Genomic DNA, 27,665 nt, shown 5'->3' with positions numbered 1-27,665 from the left:
GGGCCAGTGCTCATTTATATGTAAGAGTTCTGTCTTGTGGAGAAGCCTAATCACTCACATTAATCTGCAGTCACACTTCATACATCTTTCGTGCTGATGAATCATTGCTATGCAAGTGAGTCAGGAAATTTCCTCCGGTCTATTTCTGGTGGGCCCTGGCTTTCATTATCAGTGGCTGCTAACACTGCTTAATAGAAAAAAACAAAACAAAACAAAACAATTTACACCACCAATTGAAAACAGTTGTGGCAAAACTGGACAGTTCATAGCCTGGGTATTTTATTTTCCCCTACTTAGGGCTGAGCACCTTACAACCTCAAGAATGGCTCCACTCTGACCCATAAGTTGTGACATAAAATGATTTTGGAAACAGTTTATTCTGAGGCAGTCCATGGTATTTCTTCCAGATAGTTCCATGTTTCCATGTAACAATTTGTTAGTTTATGTCTGGAAATGAACAGGCTGTACATAGTGCAAGCAGGTTTTTGTAGGGAAATCTTGAAAACACAGGTGACCCAGTGAAACTCCAGATCACCAAGAGAGTTAAAAAGTCAACCTGAAGACATAATGAACTAAAACTAAAAAATGGAAGTGATTTTTTTACCCTTTCAGTTAATCTCTCAAATGACCTGGGAATTTTATTTATGTATTCACTTGTGGCTACTTTGATTTTTTTTTTAATTTTTTTTCACAAGGCCACCAAAGCAAATAAATCCAAATAATGGGAGAGGATGGTTCAACTCTCCTGAAGGCTGAAATGGATTCTTTTATCTTAAATGATAAGTCACATCAATACGTTTGTTAAAGATGGGGTTATGAACGTCATGACTTAGAGTGAGACAATCATACAGACTTTCCTCCAGACCACTCTAACTGGGAATGTGTTCAGCGTCCTTTTTATTTTCTTCATGGAAATCCAAGGATAGTAGCTCTTTGTCCAGTTTACCAGTCGTCTGTGAAAAGCCAAGGGGGCTCAGCTCTCACTCCGCTGAAAAGAGGTTTCAATAGGCTATGTCTTGCCACAAGGGCAACTTCATCCCAGGCATTGCACGTGTCACAAACGTTGACAGTAGGATTGGCAGGGTCTAAAATGAATGGCCTAAAACAAAACAAAACACAAAACTATCCATGTCTGACCTCAGTTTTGATTGCTGTATAGTGAGAAAAGGGGATGTCAGAGTTAAAGAAGGAACGTGGTTAAGAAAAGGGCCCTTGGAAGGATGGAAGCAAGCCCATGGAGGGCTAATACCCATCAGGAAGCAGCATCTTGCTTTTGCCTCCCCACCGCACCCCCCCAACACAGACGCCTTCTCCTTTTTCCTCTTCACTTCAGGAGGCATTTCCTCCCTGCTTTCCTGTCTTCAATTTCCTCCCCATTTGCCATGTGTATCCACATTTGATTCATTCCACTCAAATTACTCATAATTCACACTTGAGAATTAAAGTTCTGTGAGAAGTAATCAAAGGGAATGGACTCTGTGCTAATTAAGGACTGCTCATTTACAGTGAATCACAATAAAGCTATCTTTGCTCCAGACTTTCTTTGTGGCTGACAAATATGCTGCTTCTTTCCTAAGGGTATAGAAAAAGATAGTTACCTTGTGTGTTTCTGCTTCACCTTTACAAAAATGGGGAACGTGGGACAGTAGTGTCTGTGCCAAACAACCTCGATTTCTGCGTATCGAACCAGAAGCTTGAGGACTGCCCTCATTCCCTGCACCAGGCTGAAGAGCAGCGGCTTTCCTGCCAGTTCCCAGATGTGAATGGTGAGGAGCTCCACGGTGTAAGAGGAGGGAAGTTTCCGGAACCTAGACACACAGATGGAAGGGTTGTCTACTTCCCTGGGTTGTCTTTTTCCCAGAAAATGAAGACAGATTTATTCAGTTATGAGAAAAATTTAAGCCCAACAGGCAATTTACAGAAGAAGAAATTCTATTTTCAATCTGTTTATCAAACAATAATTTTCCACCCAGTAGATTGACAAAATATAAAGAATGATAATATCCAATGTGGGTGAGTTTGTGAGAAAACAGACACACTCTATTGGTAAGAATGTAAATCAATACAGTCTTTTTTGTAAATTAATACAATCAACTCTATACAAATTTGACATATGCTTCCCTTTATCAGCATTTTCCACTCTATTCCTTCTGTAGAGAATGTGGCTCATCTGACTTGAACACACTCTGGATTTTGAAGACTTATATTTTTTAAAAAGGAAAATATTAATTAATAAGTTTTATATTGATTGCATGTTGAAATGGTAACATTTTTGATATAGTGGACTAAATATATTATTAAAATTAATTTCATCTATTACTTTTTACCTTTCTATATATTGCTACCAGAATATCTAATATTGCATATGTGGTTTGTATTTGAACCTTACATTCTATTTGTCTTAGCAGTAATCTGTGCTGTGCACTCATTAAAAGAAGGTAGATCTCTAAGATCTCTAGGTACAGATATAAAAAGGTATAATATAGATTAAACAAAAAACAATTTTTAAGTGACACATAAACTGCAAAACCCATTTGTCCTTTGTTTTTAAAAAACTAAGCATACATAAAAAACAAATTTGGCAAAATATATCCTAAATATTCTTAGGGAGGTGGGAATTTGAGGTCAAGAAGGAAAATTTTTTTTTACAGTAATCTTTTAAGTTGCAGTTTATGTTACACCAGGGAAAAATGAAATAGAAATTAAAGCTGAGGGTTAAAAACAAACTCATGGGAGAAAATAAAACAGGTGGTTTCAGGATTTTGTGTTGATTGATATCCAAATATGTATTTTTGTTGCCTTGGCATTCATCAGCCATAACAATCTCTTTTGAAGATGTGTTGCAAAATCAAGCAATTTTTTTCCCCAAGCAGAATGGAAATATTTTCATACTATCACTATTGGTCGTTTGTTTTTACTTCAGTAAAGGAAATAAGAAAAACCAGAAGTAAACAACATTTTTTATCCTGGTCATGAAATAAACCAGATTTCAGCTGATCAATAATTCAGTTCCTGCAGTACTCCCTTAGGGACTGACAACAACAAACACCAGACTCCAAATCCATCTCCACTGGAACCAGCTAATATTCCCATGTGCCAAAAGGAAACCATGGTTGAAAACCACTCAAGCAGGAGACGCTCTTCATATTCCATGAGAGTAAATGTAGGGGGGAGAAAGACATTTTACGGAATGTTCTCGTGGGTAGTTACATACCTCTAACACTTGTTCTTATTATCCTGTGTTCTATTTGGGCCATTTAACACTGTTTCATTTAACTCTTTCCAGTTGTGTGCAAGTTTATTTGTTCTTCAGGAGCATTTCTGTTGTTCCCAGCTTTCCTTATCATGGGAAGCACAATTCTGAATATATTTATATGAATTCCTTTTAAAAATAGGATTTATTTTCCCCAAGGTTGGTTCCCCAGGTATTTCTAAACTCTTTTTTTAAACATTTATTTTTAGTACTCTTTTTTTATAACATATTTTTAATAAATGGCCTCAACCTTTTTTTTGAAACCAAGTAATAAATAAACAATTTTTATGTTTTATTATCACTTTTTTTATATAAGAGAATTACCTCGGAAAATGGTTGAGTATTTTAAAATCCTTAACACATAATAAATATTTAATACAACCTTACCAGATTACTTTCCCAAAATAGAAAACCAATTACCATATTATAACATATGTGGTCCAATTTCCCCACAATACCACCTTTTTTAAGTCTTAGAATTATTGTTCTGCTATAGCGATAGATAAGTTTCTTCTTCCAGACCTATAAATGCTCTCCATTAAAAAAAAAAGTGTTAGATTTCAAAACCAGTGCTTGTCATCTGACCAAGAATCTTACTTAGGCAGAAGCTTTATTTCTTTGTTCTTCTGTCCTTCTATCTTTAATAATAAATTTTTACCCAACCAAATGAGAAAAAACATATAGGACGTTTAAAGACTTTTAGAAATAGGAGGAAATTATACAGAAGTAATACATGTTTTTGCAAAGTGACTAATGTTTTCAATAGTAAACAGAAAAATACACAAAGAGTAGAGTGAGTGATTAAGATGAACAAATCAAGATAGTAGCAACTTTATACAAAGACAAAGAAGACACAGTCCTTGTAGAAAGTGCCATATATAAATATGTTATAGTAAATACCTTGTCTCTGCTATTTCTGCCGAATGGAAAATTCATTTCTACATCTTTATGAAAAGTTGATCTTAAAATACTCAGATGAGTCACTGAATCTCCCTCACATCCCTTCATCATAAGTGAGAGCACATTTCTACCAAAGGCAAGGAAAGATACAAGAACACGCACATGTCAGCTTTTGAGGACCCCCTTCTCTGAAAGACAGCTCTGCCCCTGATAAAACTGGCGAAAGAGGAAGGAACAATTGAGGCTTCAAAGAGTACACATCCCACTCACATTGTGCTAGTAGTTTCCCTTTTCTTCTTCCTGTGCCTTCCTTCTTTGCCCCAATCCATCTGGTTATGCCAGGGAATATTTTTGTTTCTGTTCTTTGGTTCCTACCAAACCATTATGTTGTTCTAGAATAATGTGATACAGATGTCCCGTATCCTAGACAGCCCTTTCTCCTTCTCTCTCTCACTCTCTCCATATATTCCCTCTCCTCTGCCTACCAAGGGAAGAGGTGGTGCCTGGAAGTGTGAAGGAAAGGGATATGAAAAGAGGAAGGCTCCCATGGTGTCCCTGTGCTGGTACATACTTATTTTCCTCTGTGGAGTTGGCAAATGATGTCTTGAACCAATGTATCATTAAACGAGTGAGCTCCTTCACCCTTGCCACAGATGCCTTGACAAAATCCACTTGGTATGGCAAGAGGGCCAAGGCACACAGCTGCGCCATGTCACTGTCGTCACAGAGGTACAGTCTGCGATAAAGGTGAAGTTTTAAATCTGTTGACACCAAGGAACAAAGACCATTGTGAGTATGTGCTCCCTCCTCTCCTTTTCTGGTTTCCCCTGATACAAGGTTACCCTGATTAATGAGACCTGGGTCATTTAAAACAAAACTGTTCTTTTTTTCTTCTTAGGAAAGTTGTTCCAGTTTGCCCAAGTCATTAAAAGAGAAAGCTTCAACATCATGATCCCAGAGCAGTTCAAATTGAGCAAACTCTGCTAGGAGCAACTCTGATGAGGCAGATTTTCTGTCTATTCTCAGAGGAAGTTTATTTCCAGAAGCAGATTTCATTACCTTACTTCAAATATCATCTACATATAAGTTAAATGCCACCAGGCTCTCTCAACAATAACCTATATAAACCCCCTTGTTCCGTATCTAAATTGTTCCTGTTTGTACACATACTTGCAGAAGAGATTCTACCACCCGGACTCTTGAGGGAATTTATTATATTTATAAGGGTAGAGAAGATTTAAAGATGTGTTAAGGTCAAATTTAAAACAAATAATCCACTTCAGTTAACTGTAAACCAAAGAGGGAGGAAAACTAGATTAAATGGCAAGAATGATCTGTAGACTTACTACTACAATCTCATAAAACACCAACTCAGGTTGTGCTTACTCTACTTGTAGGAAATATAAATGTTTAGTATCTTTGATCATAATCTATTTAAATTTTCCCAATTCAACATAATTTGAATTTCTAATATGATTTTATTTTGGATACATACCTATATGCTACCTATCCTTCTGTCCAATTAAATTGTCCCACAATGACACCCTTGTTAATTGTGGCAAATTTTGAATCTGCAACACATATTTTAAAGTTAACTGGCAAGGAACTTATTTAACTTATAAAATATATTTTATAATAAATAACATATATGACTTGATCTAGAGTCCTAATTTCAAGCATATCTATACAGCCTTTTCATACTGGTCCAGTTGTTCAGGTCAAATCAGAGTTCTAAAGTAGGTTGATTATCAACAGATTAGAGAGTAAAATCAAAATCCTATGATAAACATAAGCGAATAGAGTTACATATGGCAAATATTCTTACCAAGACATATTATAACACACATATTTTAGCTCCAAACTTTCTAAGCCACAATCGTTAGAACAACTTCCAAAAGACATTTCGGTTCTACAGGGAGGCTCTCTGCCTTTCTTAGCAATCAGACTGGCACAGAAACTCAAGATTTATGATGATAAGGAGGAAAAAAACCCAATAATTTAACTCAAATTTTGGTATTCAATAGGTATGTCAGGTATTTGATGACCTACTCTAGCTGATAAGATGACTTGGCTAACCCAGAGATTATCTACTCAAAGCTACTACTGTATCAACATTTACTCTCCTTCCAAGTTCCTCACTGGCAGGAACCCAAGTTAAAGGTCTCTAACTTATTTTTGAGGCTTATGATTTTTTGTTTCTTTTCTGTGTGACTTAGGTGGGTTTATTAAGCCTTATTTTATCATCATCCTATCATAGCCACCACTTGTAAAGCAGGAATACTTGGCTCCCTTGCTTTGAATCAAATACTATTCTAAGTGCTTAATAATTATTAACACATTTACTCTTCGACATCCCAGAGATGCAGGAACTATGATTCTTGCCAGTGTGTAAGTGAGGAAGTAGAGTCTGAGAGGTTAAGTAGGTTGCACAAAGTCAGCATGGCTGGGAAGTTAAGCCATCTGTTGTCACCTTACTGCCCTTTATTGCAGGTTGGATCTGAGCCCAAATGCTTCCTAACTGGTGGCTAATTCAGGTGTTCTCAGACTTTAATGAGTACAGGAATCATGTGGGAATCTTTTGAAAGGCAATTTCTCATTTAGTAGGTCTGGGATGGAGCCCAAGATTCTGTATTTCTGGCATGTTCCCAAGGGACGCTGGTAGAGATGGTCTGAGTATCCTATCTGGAGCAGAAATGTTATCAATCAGATCTCGTCAGCTATCCGGCTCTGGGCTGCATTGTGGCACACAGGCTGTGCTGTTCATTGTTCAGTGCGTACGTAAGATGTGCAGGGAATAACAACAAGATGCCTATGAAGATTTGAGGCGATCATCGGAGTCTTGATCTGACTATTATTAGTAACATAGAGCTGCCCACTAAAATTCCTTGAAATCCTAGGACTTGCTGGAGTCACTGGACTCTTGTTGTTCTATAAAACCCACTCCCCAACCTCAGTGGAGAGAAGCGGGGCTACATAATAATTTCAGGCTTTTTCAATTCATTTCACACAGCTGTGCTCAAGAACTTAGGGGACTTAGAAGCCAGTGTAAAAACATGCTTCTGCTCCTCTGGGGGACATTTTCACCTGAGAGCTACTGATATAGCCTCAAATCCTCAAGACAATTACCCAGGAGCTGCTATTAGCTAACCACTGTGCTTTTGAAGTCTGCACCAAAGAGAAAGAAAGCAATTTGCACAAATATGAGAGCATGGTGAGCCTATGGTAAGACTTAAAGGGATAGAATTACCTTTTTTAAAAAAATTTTCATTGTACTAAGTATTCTGCTACATGATTTCAAATTAAATCTCATTATTATAATTCTTGCAACTATCTCTGTTTTATAGATGAAAAAAATGAGGCTTGAGAGTTTTATAGGACTTACTTAAGGTCTCGTAGGTAATATGAAATAGATCTGGGATTTGGCCTCAAGCCCAGGGTGTTCTCTCCATTACAGAACTTGGAGGTTGTATCAGTCTCCACGGGTCCTAGACAGTCTGAAGGCCCTGGATTGACAACCCAGCCCCTTTATGTTCTGGTGACCTAACTGTGGGTAAGTTGCTTACATTTTCTAAGGCTCAATTTTTTAAAATATTGAAACTGGAGATAGTATCTTTCTTTTAGGCTTTTAGTGAAAGTCAAATGGGACCATTTATTCAGATTTTAACTTTAGCAATGAGAATTATATATGGCATATAATGGGGGCTGGATACATCACAGCATTTCAAAAAAATCTGACAGGATCAGCAAGATTATCAGAGCCAAGAGGACTTAATAAAACTGCAGGATAGCCTAAGAGTCCACACTCCCTTTCCCAGCACTTTCTTATTTCAGAGTTCCCCATACTTTTGTCTTATTATAGGTGATGTTATAGTAAAATGACCTATGTATGTATCTGTTTTCCCCTCCAGACTATAAACCTTATTGGGTCTTATTCATGTTTGAAACCCCAGTGCTAATAGCTTCTAGAAGGTGGCAAGCATGCAATATATGTAATTTTAACATGAGCAGCACATTGTCCAACAGTATTGGTAAGTAAAAGAACTAGATCAAGAAAGTCAACATGTTCCTCTAGAGTGTGGCTGAGAGGGTAGGACCAATGTTATATGTATTCATTCCGTTTATTCCATAAGCAGTTATTGAATAAAACAGTGCCAGAGGGGCACCTGGGTGCAGTGGGTTAAGCCTCTGATGTCAGCTCAGGTCATGGTCTCAGGGTCCTGGGATGGAGCCCCGCATCGGACTCTCTGCTCAGCAGGGAGTCTGCTTCCTCTCTCTCTCTCTCTCTCTCTCTCTCTCTCTGCCTGCCTCTCTGCCTACTTGTGATCTCTGTCAAATAAATAAATAAAATCTAAAAAAAAAAAAATTAAAACCAGTGTCAGGCACAAAGAAAAAGCTTATGCTCGTGGAGCTCAAACACTGTAGGAAGCCAAACTCATGCACAGTGACAATACAGGAGGACTGCACTGTGGCAGTGATACAAGGAGAAAGGAGAAAAGCACAACAGGCAGGTCTAGGAAAGATCAGAGAAGGAAGTTGAGCTCACACTGAGCTGAGTCTTGAAAGGTAAGCAGAAACTGCAAGGCAGAGTGTAGGATGGGACCAGTTTAGAAAAGTATACCATTAGGGGCGCCGGCTGGCTCAGGCAGGAGAGCTTATGACTCTTGATCTCAGGGTCATGAGTTCGAGAACCCCACATTGGGTAGAGCAATTATTTAAATAAACTTTAAAAAAAAATAAAGTTGGGGCGCCTGGGTGGCTCAGTGGGTTAAAGCCTCTGCCTTCAGCTCAGGTCATGATCCCAGGGTCCTGGGATCGAGCCCCGCATCGGGCTCCCTGCCAGGGAGCCTGCTTCCCCTCCTTTCTCTGTCTGCCTCTCTGCCTACTTGTGATCTCTCTCAGTCAAATAAATAGATAAAATCTTAAAAAAAAAATAAAGAAAAATGTATCAATGGAAACAATGTGCAAAGACATAGAGATGGGAGAGAGCATGGAGCTTTAGGAAAAACAGATACTTCAGGGCTACAGATACTTCATGAATCTCTCGCCTACAAAATGCGAGCTCCAAAAGAACAAAAATCTTGATCTCCTATCTAATCCATTAGAAGTATTTAAGAGCACGTGGTAGATATTGCACAAATAATAGTCCAAAGGGATAAATAACAGTGAAAATGTTTAATATGTCCTGATAAACTGCAGAAGAATCACTGACCATGTATTGGCTCATGGCAATTTGGCAATTTGTTTCCACCTATTGCCTCAAAGAGAATACACACACACACACACACACACACACACACATACTTATATATGTATATATATGTATACAAGAATATACATATTCTTCACACAGAAGCCTAGATTCAAGTCCCAAGTTCTCTGGAGAATGTATTTACATCTATATAAATCACTTAGTCATCTGGGCCTCTTCTTGGACTACTATAACCAAATACCACAGACCAGATGGCTTAAACAACAGAAATATATTTTTCCACATTTCTGGAGGCTGAGAAGTGGTCAAGGTGCAGGTAGATTTAGTTTCTGGTGATAGACCTCTTTCTGGTATGCAGTGGGCTGCCTTCTTGCTGTCACATGCCCAGAGAGGAAGCTCAGAGGTCTCCTTCTCTTCTTCTCAGGACGCTAATCCTCAAGGGGTCTCTAGTCCCATGACCTCATCTAAATCTGATTACCTCCTAAAGGCCTCTCATCACAATACCATCACACTGGAGTTAGGGCTTCAATAAGTGAATTCTGAGGGGCCCATAACAGGGTCTTCATCTTCTTGCCTAATGGAGATACTTTATCCTCCCTTTTTATACATCTGACTAAATTTTATATTTCATATCTCATTCCAGATACCACAACTTCTTAGGGATAAATGTAACATCACAATGGCCATAACAATGTCATTCTATGACTCTGTCCTTCTCATTTCCCATTTCCTGAAGGAGTTCCCTCAGATTCCTCCCCTATCTAGGATGCCCCCATCAACTAGCTCACTTATGTTTGTAGACTCTTCCTTTCCATACCACATGCTATTTGTCATTACCATCTTCTCTGGATCTTTTGCATGGTCCAGTGTCTTCTATGGCTGCTGTTACCAGAAGTATTAAGGGTCCTACCAAAAACAGTAATGCCATCAGGGTGGTCGTGCTTGCCAAAGGCACAACCATTTCTGCCAGTACCAAGAAAGTAGGAGCATCAAGGAGAGAGGCCTGTTCTTGCCTCTTCTCAAGGCAGAGTGAGGGTGCCTCTTGACTACTAAGGCCCTCTGGACGCCTTCCTCACTCCACAAAAGCCCCAGAGCTACACACTACCACTCAGGCTACAAAGCTGGGCTGACTTGAGCTCTGGCTACCATAGCAGATAGCCAGAAAACAGCTCTTCCAATTTTCCCTCGAAATTTTTTGAAATCTTCCTCCAAGAGACAGGGAGGGGCATGTATCCACTGGTGCTAAGTATTAAGCCCCTCTCTCTTCAACAATGATCTGTTGAGTTTGGGCTAAAGTTGTGTTTCTAACCCATCTCTCCCCCTGGAGGAGACTCATTCATCCTCCTGAGTTTGCCTGATGGTGAGTGAATCCTGGTGCAAATTCAACTTAGGCTCAAAAAGGGATTCTTGCACTCTTTCTCTACTCCATTATACCAGACAAATAGTCAATCCTTGATCACATTTCTTAAATTAGAAACCGGTGGCATACAGATACATGGTGTTCATGTGCTGTAGAAAAGTGCCTCCTAAAAACACTCTATGTTCCAGTTCTACTATAAGCAGTCTGGTTCCCTATGCCTCAATCAATATGGCGTCCAGAGTGGTCAGCCCTCCTAAATACAATCTGAAAAGGCACCCATTTTAAGGCTTCCTGTGAAACAAAACAAATATATCTTACCTGTGAAGGGAGCAGGCCCCAGGATGTCCCAGTAGGCCATGATCTCAAAGGAATGACTGTGGAGACCTTCCGTACATACAAAATTGAATCTTAAAGACAATGGTGCTCTCTTTCCCATTAGGATCCTTAAAAAGGAATATGACATGGCATGAGAAAGAATAGAGAAAGAATGAAACACAACCCTTACTCTACCGCTGCTACTCTCTTGACTATTTCTTGAACATTCCAGAAATGTTCCCTCCTCAGGGTCTTTGCAGTTGTTGTTCCTATACCTATAATACACTCACTGAAGATGATCCACGTGGTTTCAGCACTGGCTTTATTCAGGTCTCTGCTGCTCCAGTTGGCCTTTCCTGGCCACCCTTTAAAACAAGAGCTCCCTCCCTGTTTCCTGCCCCCTTACCCTGCTTGATGGGTCTTTACAACATTTAGTTACCACTTGGATTATATTATTTGCTTATTTCTCTCACACTTGGGTATTAGTTGAACAAAGGCAGGAGCTGTGCATATTTTCTTCACTCCCCTGTCCCTAGTAACTGGCAAGTAATAGGTGATTAACAAGTAACTTAAATGAATTAGCATCTGAGTATGGACTGGGGCATAGATATAGTCAATCATGAATATGATGAAGTAAAATATTTTAAAAGAAAGCTGGCTTCTACTTCTGGGTATAATGGAGTAGTTTATAAAAGACTGATGCTCAATAAGAACAACCAGAAAATTAGATTTTAAAAACTATGTGTATGGGCGCCTGGGTGGCTCAGGGGGTTAAAGCCTCTGCCTTTGGCTCAGGTCCTGATCCCAGGGTCCTGGGATCGATCCCCATGTCAGGCTCTCTGCTCGGTGGGGAGCTTGCTTCCTCTTCTCCTCTCTCTCTCTCTCTCTGCCTACTTGTGGTATCTGTCAAATAAATAAATAAAATCTTTTAAAAAATAAAAAATAAAAATAAATAAATAAATAACCATGTTTAGGCATATTTGAGAGGCACCAGGTAGTTGGAAGCTAGAGAGGCTGAGGTCCGGTGAGGGTCAGGACAGCAGATCATGAACAGATGGGCGTATACTCTGCTGCTTTCTTTCTGGGGACATACACTGATTTGGGGAATAGGTTAGAGGATGAAAACATGGATTTTGTTTGGGTAAAGAGAAGCCGCTGGGGTTAAAGAAACCAGCAGAACCCTGCCAAGCTCCTGGGGCTAACACAATGTGGAGAGACTTGGAGGCCACAATCCTGATGAAAAGGGAACGGTGGATAGTTGAACCTGAAATATGACCTTTTCTTCTCCTTCCAAACGTCTGCTGAATTCTAAAGATGCTTGAGACACGTATGGTTAAAGAAACAAAGCAGGACGTCTTGAAGAGTTGAATGGGATTGTTGACAGTCTTAATGGGTTGAGACAACATGGATTAGGGTTCAGTCTCAAGGGCTAAGGTGACAAGGACTAGTAGGGAGTTCCTGACAAACATACCAAGCTGTAACAGTGGTCCATTAACTTGGCCACATGGTAGAGTCACCTGGGGATCCTTAAAATACACCAATGCTTTTGCCTCCACACATGGTTTTTTTTTTTATGGGTATGAGGTGTGACACGGACAATCAGCTCTTACTCTATTTGGTGAAGAAAGAAACAGTAAACCCTCATTGGAAAAAGAACATACCCTGAGGCAACTAAGATTTTTTATGCACGGTGTCCTGGCTTTAGTCTTTAAAAATCACTAGAAATTCCAAGAGATAGGGCTATGGGGGACATGGCCATAGGTGTGTGAAGCTTATTCTTGTGGATACCAGAGAGTCTGAATGAAGTATTAGATCTACTGAGGAGTTCAGAGTTCTAGAATGGGTCAAGATTAGGGAGAATGCCAGTACTCTCTTATGCTACCCTGCAAGTATCTTACTCTCCAATGAGTATCCCAAAAGATTTTTGCTAATATTATTAGTAGAAATGAGGCATGGGACATAGCAGGGCCTGCTCATAAGCCCTCAGGTGATATTATTTCCCCTTCTGTTCTTGTCAGCCTAGTCCCTGAACAGGTCTTGTCTTGTCCGTGTCTTATTAAGACAATGCCTGCGATGTCCTGCGATGTCCTGCGATGTGGCTCGGAGGAGAGCCTTAAGATGCTCTGACTGGATAATACAATGAAACAGAGATTCTTGTTTTCAAAACCTCTAAATCAAAGCCATAGGAGATAATGGCGAGAACTCCCCATTATAACCATAACCATTATAGGCATGACGCATATTTTATAGCTGTGTCTCCTTAAAAGCGGAGAGTATGTTTTCCCGTTGTGGTATTTTAATAATAAACACACTGACATGTAAAGAGAGGAGCACAGTTCCTCTGGCATGTAAATGATTTCCAGTACCTTGGGCTTAATGGGAAAGTCTCCTGAGATTTCATTCACAAGCAGGGCCCAGCAAATGACTGACACAGAACAGTTGCTGTTACTGGTAGGTTAAGACATAGAACAGTTTCAAAAGAAAAGAAAGAGGTTTTTTTATTTTTTTTTTTTTCCTCTCACACCCATCTCTCAAAATAAAGTAACTGAATAGCTTTAAAAATAACAGCAACAAACAATATATCACCAAAAACCAGGCATCAATTGAAACAATAAACTCTATACTCTCAGTGGGTGGGAGTCTAAACCAACTGTCAGACCCACATATCTGCTTCTTTTCCATGCTTAATTCAATTTTCCCTTCAAATGAATTGCAATATGGTCTCTGTTGCTCTGAGTCATGGAGAAGAAAACCCCAAAAAACACCTGCTGCGCACAGATCTCAGCATAGGCCAACACCTTCGACAACCTGCTTCCTTCCCTGCCTCCAGGGTGCTTCCTCAGTTTGCCTTGAAGCCTCATTCCTCAGCAAATACGCTCCTATTCAGCCACGGGAACCATTCAGCAAAATAAAACGTGGGCTAAAATGGATTCTGGGCTGAATTAAAACAATTCAGTCCCTGGAAAAGTCACTTGGGGGAAGAGGAAATGAACAGGCACTTAGCAGGTGCAAAGGAAAGACCGTGGTTACCTGGGAATTCGGTTCAACCTTAAAGGGTTTCAATTAAATTATTTAATGAGTTGAAAGAATAGAAGGAACACAGATGAGAAAATGAGTTTGCGTGTTCTTAGTCAGGAACAATTAGAGTAAATGAACCAAGGTTTTCAGGGCTGTTATTTTTCATGGGTTTTACTTCAAAACTCATTCTGGAAATCTAAAAAGTAAAGACCTTCAAGGACTGGTTTGGGGGGTTTTGTTTGTTTGTTTGTTTTACTTTGGGTTTGTTTTGTTTTTCCAGGAAAAGGGCACCTGAGTTGTGGAGGACGGGGAAAAGGTTTAGGGAGAGTGTGTCCATAAGGTTCTTTGAAGTTGGGTGGGCGAGGAGTATAGAAAAAGGACCTAACAATGAAAAACAAATATTTTGATTCCACATAAGGTCACCCTGGGAAGCGTATAGCCTAACTCTTATTTTTAATGTGCCTTTAGAGTACATTAACATTCTGTTTTGATAAATAATAATAACAATGGTATAATGTACCATAGAGTTTACAAATTTAATGGGGAAAACTTGGAAGAAGCAATGGGTAAAATGAAAAACACATTCTCCCATTTCTCCTTTTTGTTTTCTTTTGTCTTAAAGGTGGTCTTTCTCCATTCAAAGCGTAATCGTATGTGAAACTCCATCATTTCTCTTTCTGCCTTTCCAACCCAATGGACTTCATTACAGCTACCATTGTGCCATTCATCTGACGTCTTTTGCTAACTGCCACAATTTAGTAGGTGTTTGGTATTCCTGAAGGTAGTGTTTTTCAATAAAAGCCACATTCAAGCTATTTCTCTATACTCAGTTGAAGCAAGGACTTGGTAACGAATCTATTGTTTAAATTAAGAAACAGTTCTGAGACACTGTTTTAAAACGTTGATCTTATTTTCACATTCAGGTGGCACCTAGCTTGGTCTGTTTTATACAGGAGAACTGTTTTCTTCATTTTATAACACAGATATTTGCATTTTTCTTCAACCACAATTCACTAGACTGGAAAAAGTAACAGGTGATATAAAAATAAAATAGAAAAATAAATAACAAGTCAAGCCTTTTTCATTTCTTTCTTTTTCTCTTTTTGGAACTTACCAAAACATACACACACACACACACACACACACACACACTCCAGGCCTGATTAGTTCAACATTTGGAGCAAAGAGGAGACATTGTGTATAATGTCAGCAAAGCCACATCAGCAAGAGACCCCAGGATACCGCTAAAGGGAATGTTTATCAGACAAATGTGTCTCAAAGATTCTTGGTACTTGGAGGCACCTTTTCCACCCCTTCCTGTTTGCATTCCTCAGAGTCAGATTTCAGCTAAGGGGATGGAAATTAAATAAAGGTGCATTGGAGAAGACATAATTAGTCCTTAAATCATAAGATCTCAAATTCATGAACTTTCATTGGAAGTTTATCTAGAAGTCTTAAAAAAAAAATGCCTCCGAGGCAATCTCTCCAAATTTCCTCCTAGGAATTTAATGTTAGCATACACAAGTAATTATTATTTAATAATGCCCTTTTGTGCCAAGCTAAGAGTTTGCCTTAGCTGACTTTTCTACCTATCGAACAAGAGAATTCACAGTAACACCTTCACCCAGACCTGTTTCCATGTGAAGTTTGCTTCAAGTTTTCTCTCAGAGCATCCAACCCTTCTGTCAGTTGTTTCTTGCAATGGTTCACATCGGCAAACACATCACTGAACAGCACGATGTCAATCTCAGAGCATCCTTGAGTATCAGTCCCCTTTATGTAAGAACCACCCTGTGAAGACAAACAATACAATGTAGGTAAAACCAAACTAACCCTGAGAGAAGCACAGATTTCAAGTTGTAGCATTTTAGGGTCAATTAACATTGTGGAATAGCTCAAATATGTGCAGTTGAGCCCCACTCGCTCTGAAAGAAGAAAAAGAAAAGGAGGAAGCAATGTATCATGGTCTACTGAGAACCGAGCCTCGCCTATGAAAAAGAAAGTATTCTTTGCAGAAAAAAGCCTGAAAATCCTTGGGAAGACTTAGCACCACAAGTTCTTAGACTCTTTCTGCTTGGGAGCCACTGGCCTGGGGCAGGAATCAAATTTGCCACTGTATACTCCAAAGCTTACAACAGCAGCCCTCAGTGAACACCCAGACAGGCAGCCCCAGCCCTAAGTGTCCTAACAAACCTGACCCGTGAGAGTTGTAACCGGAAGTGACTACCATTCCTGGTAGATGTTCGTATGCTCTGCTTTTAAATAGATCTTGAATGATTTTTAATAAAAAGTTCTGTAGTAATAATACATTATATGTTAATAAAAATTTTTAAAATGTCCTGTAATTATAATCAATGAGATTTTTACTTCGGATCTCTTACTAAATATAACTTTATAAAAGTTAAAATGTTAAGTAATTAACAGTACACTGTTGCCTTCTTTAGCACTCAAGGAAAATGTAGGTTGCCAGTTCCCAAAGGAATCTCTCTGTCAGTAAAAGAAGCCTGTTACCTATGATTTGGGAACCATAATGTCCCAAATAAGGTAAAAGCAGTCTGTCAAAGGAGGACCGTGACACACAAAGGGACAACGCACTTTCACGTGACATTGGAAAGCGTTCCCGGGTTTGACTCCAGCGTCGTTCTCTATCTGCTAGTCATGAGGACTAGCTCAAATGGGTGCCTTGTGTCCCCCTGTCTCTCCCGTCCCAACTGTTCTTAACACAGTTCTCACTAGTGCAATTAATTTATGAAACCTATTTCCCATTAGAAATTATAGTAACAAAAAAAAAAAAAAGAAAAAGAAATTATAGTGACAAAGGAATATGAGAAATGGCGTTTTGAGCAGTCTTCACCCGAGAGTTCTCAATACACTAATGTGTACTGTCAGGCTCCAAGAATGGAATAAATGGCACAACAATTCTGCAACTTAATCGAACAGTGGCCCTTGTTTTGAGCGAGTGTCGTACAGGACCAGAATTGAACACTGGCTCCCAATATCCAGCTCTGTGTCCACACCTCGTCTCTGTAGAAGAAAATACAACCTTCGTATGCCGGCTTTTGTCATAACTATCTTCAGGAAGAATTTAATCATACTCAAGTCATATTTGCTATTGAGTTACATTTAAAAAATCACTTTTTATTTCAAATGAATACATGGCTTAAGGATGATTTTATAACAGTTACATGTGCACTTGGGGGCACCTTTTAAAATTCTTTTTTATTTTTTTTTTAAGTGATGTCTACACTCTTCGGCAGGCTCAAACTCATGACCCCGAGATTAAGAGTATCCTACTCTATCTACTGAGCCAGGCAGGAACCCCTATCTGTGCATTTTTAAATAAAGGGGCAGAAAAATTATTGGAATGAAAGGCCCTCAGAACTGCCCTATATTGTTTCTCTACAAAGATTCAAAAGTATGTGCTGATGGTGTTAATGTTAACAGTAATAACAACAATAGGGAGAAAACCATATCATCCTTGTCATTGGGATCCCTTTTTTGTCCAGGAAATGTTCTGTGCTCTGTGGACAGCCATTCCTGGACACACCGAGCTGTCTTCAGGCTGACAGGGAGCCCATCAGTGCAGCACCTAATTACTTCCACAGGCAGACTGCTCAGCCATGAAACAGGGCCCTGGGGGACAGGCTCACCTCCTTTGCCTCAAAGTCCCTTAAGCATTTACAAACATCGGTCAAGTGTGAGCCAGTTCCCTGGTCCTGCCAATGTAAAGGTACTTTCATCCCTTGGGCAGAAACTGCCAACCCTAATGGGCTCCAGATGTCGCGTGGTTGCGTGCCTGCTCCACCAGCCTGAAGCGTGGCCTGGCATTTCAAAGGGCTCCTTGCAGGCTGTGTCGCCCCACGCAGGAGGCAACACTGGCCTTTGAACACACGTGACCTTGCCCGGTTGATGTGCGTTACCTCCACGGGAGAAGAATGGCTTCCGTAGGGCTGTGTGGCCTGGCCAGAGGGCTGGGGGCTCAGATTACCTGGATCACCCGGGAGGTCGGCACCGGAAAGCAAGCCTGGATCCGCGTGAGCAGGGCCACGATCTCAGCCACACAGGCAGCGCTCTGAGGACCTGAGGCTGGGCGGATATTTTCATCTGCAAATCTCTGTAGCTCTTGGGGACTCTTACACTCCAACATATGATGAGGTGAAAATCCTATAGACATTTGGGCTGTACAGAGAAATAACCAGGATTTCATATTCGCTGCACAGAAATAGATGTGTGTCAAAGGCAAGAATCTAATTTTACATGCAAATTCTGTATAGTTAATCCCCAGGACTACCTAGCTGTGATAACGGGCAGACTGACTCTGCTGACTGGTAAAGCATCAGATGAACAGCAAACGTCACCCCCTCTAGACTTAGCTGACATTTAACCCTAGGTCTTTATAGAAGAATGGCTGAATTTCTTAGAAAACAGATATTCCAGCCGTTCTATGTGAGAAAGAAAAAAAAAAATCTTTTGTTCCAGTCGATGAAATCATTTAAAGTTTCTAAATGAAAAACATGTATGTTAACAAGTTTCAACAAAATGATCCCAGGGTACAGAATTCCAAGTTAAACCATCTATTAAAAGTCTGAAACTAGCAGCCCACAGGCCATATTCTGCCTCCAGAATGTTTGGTTTGGCCTGCACGGTGCTTTCAAAAAGAAAAAACTAAGCCAACATGTAGAAATCTGGAGACAGTGCATTGTTTTTAAAGGGGGACATCGTAGGTGTGTGGGGTTTTTGTTTGTTTTGAACCAGAAATGCTGACAAGACTGACCCCACCTTCAGGAGAAGGAAGTGAACACTGAATCGCTAGGTTCAGTGAAAGGGACATGTGAACTAAACTGACAACAGACAGAGTCACAGGAGAAGAGGTATACACATTTTATCACTGTTAACATTTTTTTTTTTAAATATGCACAGAATTCTTTACAGAAAAGAACTCAAAGTAGCTATGAGACCTGGGGGCTCGTACACCACTTATACAAGTACAATAAATTGGAAACAAGTGACTAGATAAAGGGAAGAGGGTTTGGGGCTTCTAAGGCCAATAAATTGTGGGAAAGTGACTAGGAAATATAAAAGGGGAGCTAATGGCAGATAAAGGATATAAAGGTTTGTTTGTTTATGAAGACTCATATGCCATCCATCTCTGGGTTTCCAGTGATAAAGGCTACTCTCCTGGTCGTGGTCCGGGGGAGGGGGTGATTCCTGGCTCGTGTTTTTCCTGTTTCCCAACTGCCTCACCTCCAAATAATCAATACAACAAATTGGCATAATTTGGGGTGGCATATCCTGAGCCCCTTCAACATCAAAGAAACTTTCATAATTTCTGCATTGGATGGACCAGGGGGAAAAAAAAAATCCCTGAGTATCTGCAATCACAAAGTGTCCCTTAATCAGGGTCATACAACCAATTCATATTAGCACTGAGAATTCATTTTAGATTGGCCGCTGGCTAGAAGAGAGCTCAAGTGCCTTAAAGCATTCACTAATGCTCTCTGGGAATGAACTTCCTCCTCAAGCACGCATGGAACATTCACAAGAACTGAATATATACTCAGCTACCAATAAAACCCAACACGTGCCAGAGAACTAACGTCCCACAGATTACATTCTCTGGCCACTGTGCAATTAAATGAGAAGCCAGTAATAAAAAAACTAAAAATACTTCAAGCTTTAAGGAATTTTAAGAACCACAGACTTTAAATAAATCATGGATCCCAGGAAAAAAATCATGATGGAAATCAGAACATACTCAGAACTAATCAGTAACAAGAAACTTTGTATCAGCACTCAAGGGATACAGAGCCCCTTGGTTAGGCTTTGTCAATTAAGCCAAGTTAACAGATTGTTGGTTTTGTTGTTGTTGTTGTTTTGACACTCTGATTCTTCAACTTGAAACATCATATCCAATTTATATACTACTCTCTTTAGGGAAAGTTCATCAAAAAATGATTACTTTTCAGTGACACCTGCGTATCCAGAATCAATGACTACTTCCTGGAAAAAGTTTTATTTATTAAGAGCCTTTCAGAGAGCAGCTGTCACCAGTTAGTTTAGAGGACAGACCGCACATATGAGAGCAAAATGTGTTAAGATCTTAGTTCTGTGGTTTATCTGGTCTTTGACATGGATAAACCATAACCTGACTCCCACTTGAATTCCTGACATGGTTCCACTTTTGACTGCAAGCCCACAGAATTGTGCTGTATTGTCTCTCTGAATGATACCTTGGCTTTCCAGCTTCTTCTTCAAATTTGGTTTGGCAAAATTATTCTTCATCCCTGCCACCCCAAATGCGTGTAGTTCCAAGCCACACCCTGGTCCCATCTTCCGTTCTCTATTTCCTGTTCCTGGAAGCAACCCTAAAGCCTTGCGCTGAGGGAAAACCAAAATATGGTTTCTCCGTTGCATAAATATATACAGAGGGAAAGAGCGAGGCTTTTTTTTTTTTTTTTTTTTACCTCTTTTACTGGCTGTGAATCGATGCTCCTGTAGTTCATGGTTCTCCCGACTAAGGATTGTTCCAAAGCGCCTCGAACACATCCTACAGGTTTTTGATATTTCTGTAGTCATATGCTTTATATTCCTTTCTTCTAGATTTTCCCAGCTGAGCTTGTGCGTCTGCATGGTTGACCTCTCCTGTACAGGCTGAGAAAAAGTAAACACGTAACATAGGAATTACAAGAGCTGTTTGAAAGGTCTCCTCGTCTTCATTTGGCTTCTGACTAAATGTTCTCAGTCACGAGCAGAGAGATTCTCATTCCGTTTCCTAAACACAGCAAAGCCCATTCGTTCTTTAGATATAGATGGAACACTGCTGTAGTTTTTTTTTTTTTTTAAGATTTTATTTATTTATTTGACAGAGAAAGCACAAACAGGCAGAGAAGGCAGAGGGAGAAGAAGCAGAGAGCCCAACATGGTGCTTGATCCCAGGAACCTGGGACCATGACCGGAGCGGACGGCAGACACTTAACAGACTGAGCCACCCAGACGCCCCTGAATACTGCTATAGATTAATAAATGAACCATGAAAACCACAGTGCTGAAAAAAGGGTACTTTTTTTTTTTTAAAGCACTAGGTTTTGTTTTATAAAATCAGAAGAATGACATACTGGCTCTTTTTCTGACATTTACTATTTGGAGACTTTGGGCAAACCATTTTCCCTAATTGGGTCTCTGATCCCTTATTTGGGAGAAGGGAGAAGAGGAAGGTGGGAAGTATATACATGTACCTCTAAGGTTACACTGAAAGTAAAAATTCTAGAACTGTGAGAATCCCCACACGTCACAAGCATTTTGGAATAATAATTACAACCACGGCAGCTGCTCTGAATACAACACTTGTGTCCAGTGAATTCTGCTGAGCATCCTTAACAAAGGGAAGCCCCAGGAGGTGGATATTTCCTAGCGGACACTGAAAAGTGTGCTTTTCTGCTGCATCCCACAACCTGGCCTATGGCCACGAGCTCTGTTCTAATTTTTAGTCTCCTGTCAACAAATCTCCATGAAGAGAATTAAAAACCAAATAAAAAGCAGGGTTGCTTGCCCCACGTGTACCTCACTGTGATGCTGCAGTCTTTCCCTTGGGACTTCGTGCCCACATTCTTCGCAGTGAACTTTTCCAAAATGCTTCTGTCGAAAGTGATACTTCAGAGCCTTGTAGCTGACAAAATCACTCCCACAGCACTCACACTTATAGCATTTAAGAGCCCACATCCTCTCCCAGTGAAGTAGTAGGTGTGGATCCTGCTGATGACAAAAACAAAAAGCATCAGCCCTTTGAAGAAAATCTAGCCCCTTACAGTTAACGAGAACACAGATGTTACTTCTAGTGCACTAATTGGTGCTCAGCCCCAGAAGTGTCTTCTAAGAAGTTTCTCCCTCACTAAAATCAAACACCATACTTATTTAGATGAGCTGTTTGTAAACAGCTGTAACATCAGTAAAACCAAAGGCAAAATTGTGTCTAGGTATATATGCACAGTCTTCTAAAAACGATCTCAAGTGAGTCTGTGACCCAAAAGACGTTAGCATCTACTCCTTTAGACACGCTCTTTACTCAAGGATTCTCCAAGAGCCATTGTCTCTTCAATTTTTACCACCCCCTGAATCCCATATTTGAGAAAATTATCATGAGTAATGATTTACACATGTCTTTTGAATCACTCCCTGGACTTTTAAAAGTAGTTAGAAACAGACAAAAAATAAAAGTTTGTACCAAGAGACACAGTAAGGTAGATGTCCGGGATTCCGGTCTCCAGCAGGCTGCTCCTGAAATGGTTTGTTTTTCTGGTTGCCAAGTAACTCTGCTTGCATTGGTAAAGCTGGTCCTGAAGCTTCCTCAGAGGTTAGAAGTCTGTGATTTATAGTTAACCAGTGTCTTGGCAATTGATTAGATCCAACTTCTATTTTCATTTTTTTAAAAGATTTATTTTTTTTTTATTATTATTTTTTAAGATTTTATTTATTTATTGACAGAGATCACAAGTAGGCAGAGAGGCAGGCAGAGAGAAAGGGGGAAGCAGGCTCCCTGCTGAGCAGAGAGCCCGATGCGGGGCTTGATCCCAGGACCCTGAGATCATGACCTGAGCTGAAGGCAGAGGCTTTAACCCACTGAGCCACCCAGGTGCCCCATGATTTATTTATTTATTTTAAAGAGTTAGAGAAAGGGAGAGAGAGAGAAAGACTGTTAAGCAGACTTCCGTCTGAGCCTGGAGTCTAACACAGGGCTCGATCCTGCGACCCTGAGATTAGAACCTGAGCCAAAATCCAAGGTGGGCTGCTCAAATGAGTGAGCCACCCCGGCATCCCAAGGTGCAACTTTTCTAACTGTTTGCATAAATTATTTTGCATCTGCAAGGTAACAAATTATTGCAAACTTTAGCGGCTTAAACACACAAAATTATTACCTGACAGTTCTGTAGGGCAGGAGTTTAATAGGGGTCTCATAGGCTAAAATGTAAGCATTGTCAAGGCTGAGTTCCTTTCTGTAGGCTCTGGGTAAGACCCACTCCCTTGCCTTTTTTCAGCTTCTAGAGTCAATGCATATTCCTAGGCTGGTAGTTCCCTTTCTCCATCTTCAAATGCCACAAAAACGAGTGGAGACCCGCTCACATTGCATCATTCTGCTCGGTCTTCTTTTTCCACTTTTAAGGACCCTTGTGACTCCATCGGGCCCAACTAGATAATCCAGAATAGTCTCCCAGTTTTAACTCAGCTATTGACAACCTTAGTGCTACCTGCAAACTTAATTCTCCTTTTTTTTCCATAAGGTAACAAAAGCTTCCTACAGTTAGGACATGGACTTTGGGGGACCATTTTTTGCCTACTACATTGTACTTCTGAACTTCAATCAGAGGCAGAAATGAATCCAAAATGTATCTGTACAAAATGAAAGAGAGGCGGGATGCCTGGGTGGCTCAGTGGGTAAAAGCCTCTGCCTTCAGCTCAGGTCGTGATCTCAGGGTCCTGGGATCGAGCCCCGTGTTGGGAATCTCTGCTCAGCAGGGAGCCTGCTCCCTCCTCTCTCTCTTTACCTGCCTCTCTGCCTACTTGTGATCTCTGTCTGTCAAATAAATAAATAAAATCTTTTTTTTTTTAAAATGAAAGAGAGGCAAACTGTTTCCTCCCCTTGCAAAAATGCCCGTGCTTAAATGGCTTTGGAGTCTGTCCCATAAGTAGAGAGCTGCCGAGCATGTGTACTTCTCACCGAAGTCTGGTGCAGCTTGCCAGCTACAGGTCCTATTGCATTAGGAAGATGGGAAAACAATTTAGTAGGTTGTGACTCATGTTTTAAAAAGTCACATAAGACAAAACGAGAGCATACTGAACATAGTGAAGGTAAATAATGATTTGTGAAACATTTGTTACAGCTAAACATAGGTTGCAGGGTAAAATGCATTTTAAAAAATCACGTTTACTCTAATTAGTTCATGTCATATCTTCTCATTGGTCTGCAGAAGTTCCATCTCTTGTTTTATTTCCCTTAATCCCCCATCCTCCACTTTCATTTACCTCCTTGTCCCCCATAGGCAACCATTATCATGTGTTAAATGCGTTAACTTTTTTTGTTATACATGTATGTTTTTGTAAAATATTCCTTCTTCTGGGCTCATGCTTTTTATAAGTTACATGAAATGAAACTAAAAAGACACTATCTATACTCTGGTCCATTGCTTTCATTGCTGCAGAGTCTTTCATGGTGATATCTACCCTATTTGCTGTATGTCTTTCTCAGGGTAGAAGTAAAAAACATCTGAAAGCCACTGGTCTAGTGAGAACACCCAGGATTCATTGGAGACCTTTTAGAAAGGAAGGAACTGGAAGTTTTCTTCATCCAAGTTGCATGTCTAAAATGTCTGTTTAGTCTTCTTGTTCCCAACCGTTAAGACCTATGGATGTCACTGTTTCCCAAACTTGGTCCTGTAGGAGGATACAGGTGGACATATACCATAAACAGAGAATCCTTTATCCACTGATGTGAAGAGTTGTGGAATTTTTAAGCGGAAACACCCTCTTCCTGCCCTCTTCCCTGGGCCCTCCATCATTTTAACAGACAAGTATTTAAAGATAGTTTGATTTCAAGAAATAGAGACTCACTCAACATAAAATAGAATTTCTTGAAAGGGTTTTGGGTATCTTGGAAAACCCAAGAATGGGAAGAAATCCAGGCCTCAAAACCATCTTTATCTCTACCAAATTGCCTAAAACAAGGTGAATGGTCAATAAACTTTGGTCCAGTATTAGATGAATAGGTGAGAAGAGGAAGGAACTGGAAAATCATCAGGAGAAGAGGCAGCAGCTCTCGCTGATTTTAGGGCTAGCCCTGTAATTCTGGATCTCTGCTCACATACATCTGCTTCCCTTGCCTACTTCTGCACCAATATGTATACTGGCTCCACAGTATACATATCGGCACCCTTCAAGGGTGACAAGCTACCCAGTTTGCCTGAACTGTGGGGGGTTCTTGTGATGCAAGATTTTCAAGTGTTAAAACCAGGAAAGTTCAGGCAAACCAGGAATTAGTCACGTTACCATTGCATCAGGGTAAGCTTTAAAAATCAGCTTCATAAATGCAACCAGTCCCTGTGAATTGATGGATTGAGTTCCTCCAAGCCCCAGTGTTGTGAAGTTTGGAGCACTTGATTGGATCTACCCAAATTGTGATTTATTTCCCCTACACCAGGTGTTCATTCCTGGGTCAATCAATCTTGACTGAGCTACAGTGAAGAGGCTAGGCAGGTACCTAACTCATCCATAAGCCAATGGACCAGCTTTACCAAGAAAGGGTGTTGAGGCAATGTTGGGCCTTTGTAGTTCACAGATAGGACCTAGCACATCACTCAGAGATTTCCAGCATGAGCTCTCTGTCCAGGATCAGAAGAGTGAAGGAATGATAACAGTGAAATTATTAGACTTTCTAAATGAGATGTACCTCATCCCACCTTTCACTTAGTATGATATTTCCAAGATTCATCCATGTTGGAGCATGTTATCATTACTTCATTCATTTTTACAGCTGAACACTATTCTGTTGAATGGATATACCACTTCTCTTATTAATCGATGAATTAACTAATGACACTTGGATTGTTTTTGCTTTTAGTTAATATGAATAATGCAGCAATGAACATCCACACATACATCTACAATTTTTTATATAAGCATTGTTTTGAATTCTTGGGTACCCGAATATGGGTCTTACAGTAACTCTCTTTAACCCTTTGAGGAATTTTTTTTTATATGCCCACCAGCCAATGTATGAGGGTTTCAATTTCTCTATTTCCTCACCAACACTGACTATTTTCCAGTTTTAAGTTATAATTGTGAATTGGACCCGATGAGTTTTGATTTGCATTTTTTGATGACTAATGATGTTAAGTATATTTTCATGTGCTTGCTGACTATTTTTACATCTTCTTTGGGAAAAGAAGATCAGATCCTTTGCCTATTTTTTAAGTGGGTTGTCTTTTTACTGTTAAGTTATATGAACACTTTATATATTCTGGATACCAAACTCTCACCAGACATATTATTTGAAAATATTTTGTGCCATTCTGTGGTGTATCAATTCATTTTCTTCATAGTGTCCTTTGATGCACAAAAGTTTTTAATTCTAATGACCTCGGGTTCATTTCACTTTTGTTGCTTGTTGGCAGTTAGGCTATTGCCTAACTGAAAGTCATGAAGATTTACAGCTGTTTTTCTTCTAAGAGTTTAATATCTTTAGCCCTTACATTTAGGCCTTTGATCCATTTTGATTAATTGTTGATTTTTGTATATGTTATGAAGTAGTGGTTCATATTCATTCTTTTATATGTTGATATCTAGCTGTTCCAGCACCATTTGTTGAAGACATTGTTTTTTTCCCCATTGCATTGCTTTGGCACACTTGTCAAAAATCAATTAACCATGGGAGCCTGGTTGCCTCAGTCTCTGGGACATGCAACTCCTGATCTCAGGGTTCTGAGTTTGAGCCCCATAGTAAGTGTAGAGATTACTTTAAAAAATAAATCTTTAAAAAAATCTTTAAATCTTTAAATAAAACAAGTCAATTGTCTGTAGCTGTATGGGTTTATTTCTGGACTTTCAATCCTATTCCATTGATCTGTATGTCTGTCCTTATGGCTCTACCATACCTGTCTTGACGGCTGTAGTGCATAGTAAGTTGTGAAATTGTGTAGCGTGAGTCCTCCAACTTTGTTCTCCTTTCAACATTGTTTTGGCTATTCTGGGTTCCTTGAGTTTTCATGGAATTTTAGGATGTGGTCATCAGCTCCTACAAAGAAGCCAGCTGGGATTCTGATAGAAATTGTGTTGAATCTCTAAGTAAGTTTGAGGAGTACTGACTTAACAATACAAAGTGTTCCATGGGATCTTTCTATTTATTAAGATCTTCTTTAATTTCTTTAAGCAATGTTTTATAGTTTAGAGCATACATATCTTGAACTTCTTTGGTTAAATTTATTCCTAAGTCTTTTAATTTTGGGGGGTGCTATAATACATGGAATTGATATCTTAATTTCATTTTTGGCTTATTCATTGTTAGTGTTTAGACACACAACTGACTTGTACATTGATCTTGTCTTCTATAATCTTATATACTCATTTCTTAGCTCTCATATATATATATATATTTTATACTTTAGGGTTTTCTATGTGTAAGATCATGCCAACTACAAATAGAGATGGTTTTTACTTATTCCTGCCTAATCAAGATGCCTTTTATTTCTGGGTTTTTGTTGTTATTGATGTTGTTTTTGTTTGTTTTCCAAATTGCTCTGGCTAGAACCTCCAGTATGATGTTGCATAGATATATTGAAAATTGGCCTCATCATCTTGTTTGTGATCTTGGAGAAAATCTTTCAATCTTTTACCATTAAATGTGATATTAGCAATTGTTATTCACAGATGCCCATTAGCAGGTTGAAGAAGTTCTCCTTTATTCCTACTTCATTGTATCTTTTTTCATGAAAGTACATTGGTTTTTGTCGAGTGTTTCTGTATCTGGTGAGATGGTCGTGTCATTTGATGTTTTATTCTATGATGTGTTACTGATACGAAGGGCTAAACTAGTTTTTGGGTATCAAACCAACCTTGCATTCCTG

The 27,665-nt window shown here is 39.7% G+C and overlaps 1 protein-coding gene across 2 annotated transcripts; it reads right to left on the bottom strand.

Annotated features, from left to right (window-relative positions):
• Positions 1-262: 262 nt before the first annotated feature.
• Positions 263-22,558, bottom strand: LOC131832488 (2'-5'-oligoadenylate synthase 3-like). Of its 2 annotated transcripts, none has more exons than XM_059175546.1 (9): positions 22,277-22,558; positions 21,616-21,807; positions 20,520-20,706; positions 18,044-18,234; positions 15,686-15,846; positions 11,041-11,165; positions 4,725-4,914; positions 1,599-1,808; positions 263-1,099 (listed from the first exon to the last, which is right to left on the bottom strand). In XM_059175546.1, the coding sequence occupies exons 2-9, from the start codon at positions 21,772-21,774 to the stop codon at positions 943-945; spliced, it is 1,380 nt and encodes a 459-aa protein (XP_059031529.1). In that variant the 5' UTR covers positions 21,775-21,807; positions 22,277-22,558; the 3' UTR covers positions 263-942. The 2 variants fall into 2 exon arrangements, with proteins under 2 accessions (XP_059031529.1, XP_059031528.1); XM_059175545.1 differs by having other exon boundaries at positions 21,616-21,804.
• Positions 22,559-27,665: the final 5,107 nt, after the last annotated feature.

The sequence above is a fragment of the Mustela lutreola genome, chromosome 5 (assembly GCF_030435805.1).
Source record: "Mustela lutreola isolate mMusLut2 chromosome 5, mMusLut2.pri, whole genome shotgun sequence".
In the NCBI taxonomy this organism is placed as follows: domain Eukaryota; kingdom Metazoa; phylum Chordata; class Mammalia; order Carnivora; family Mustelidae; genus Mustela; species Mustela lutreola.
This window is presented reverse-complemented; position numbering and strand designations above follow the sequence as displayed.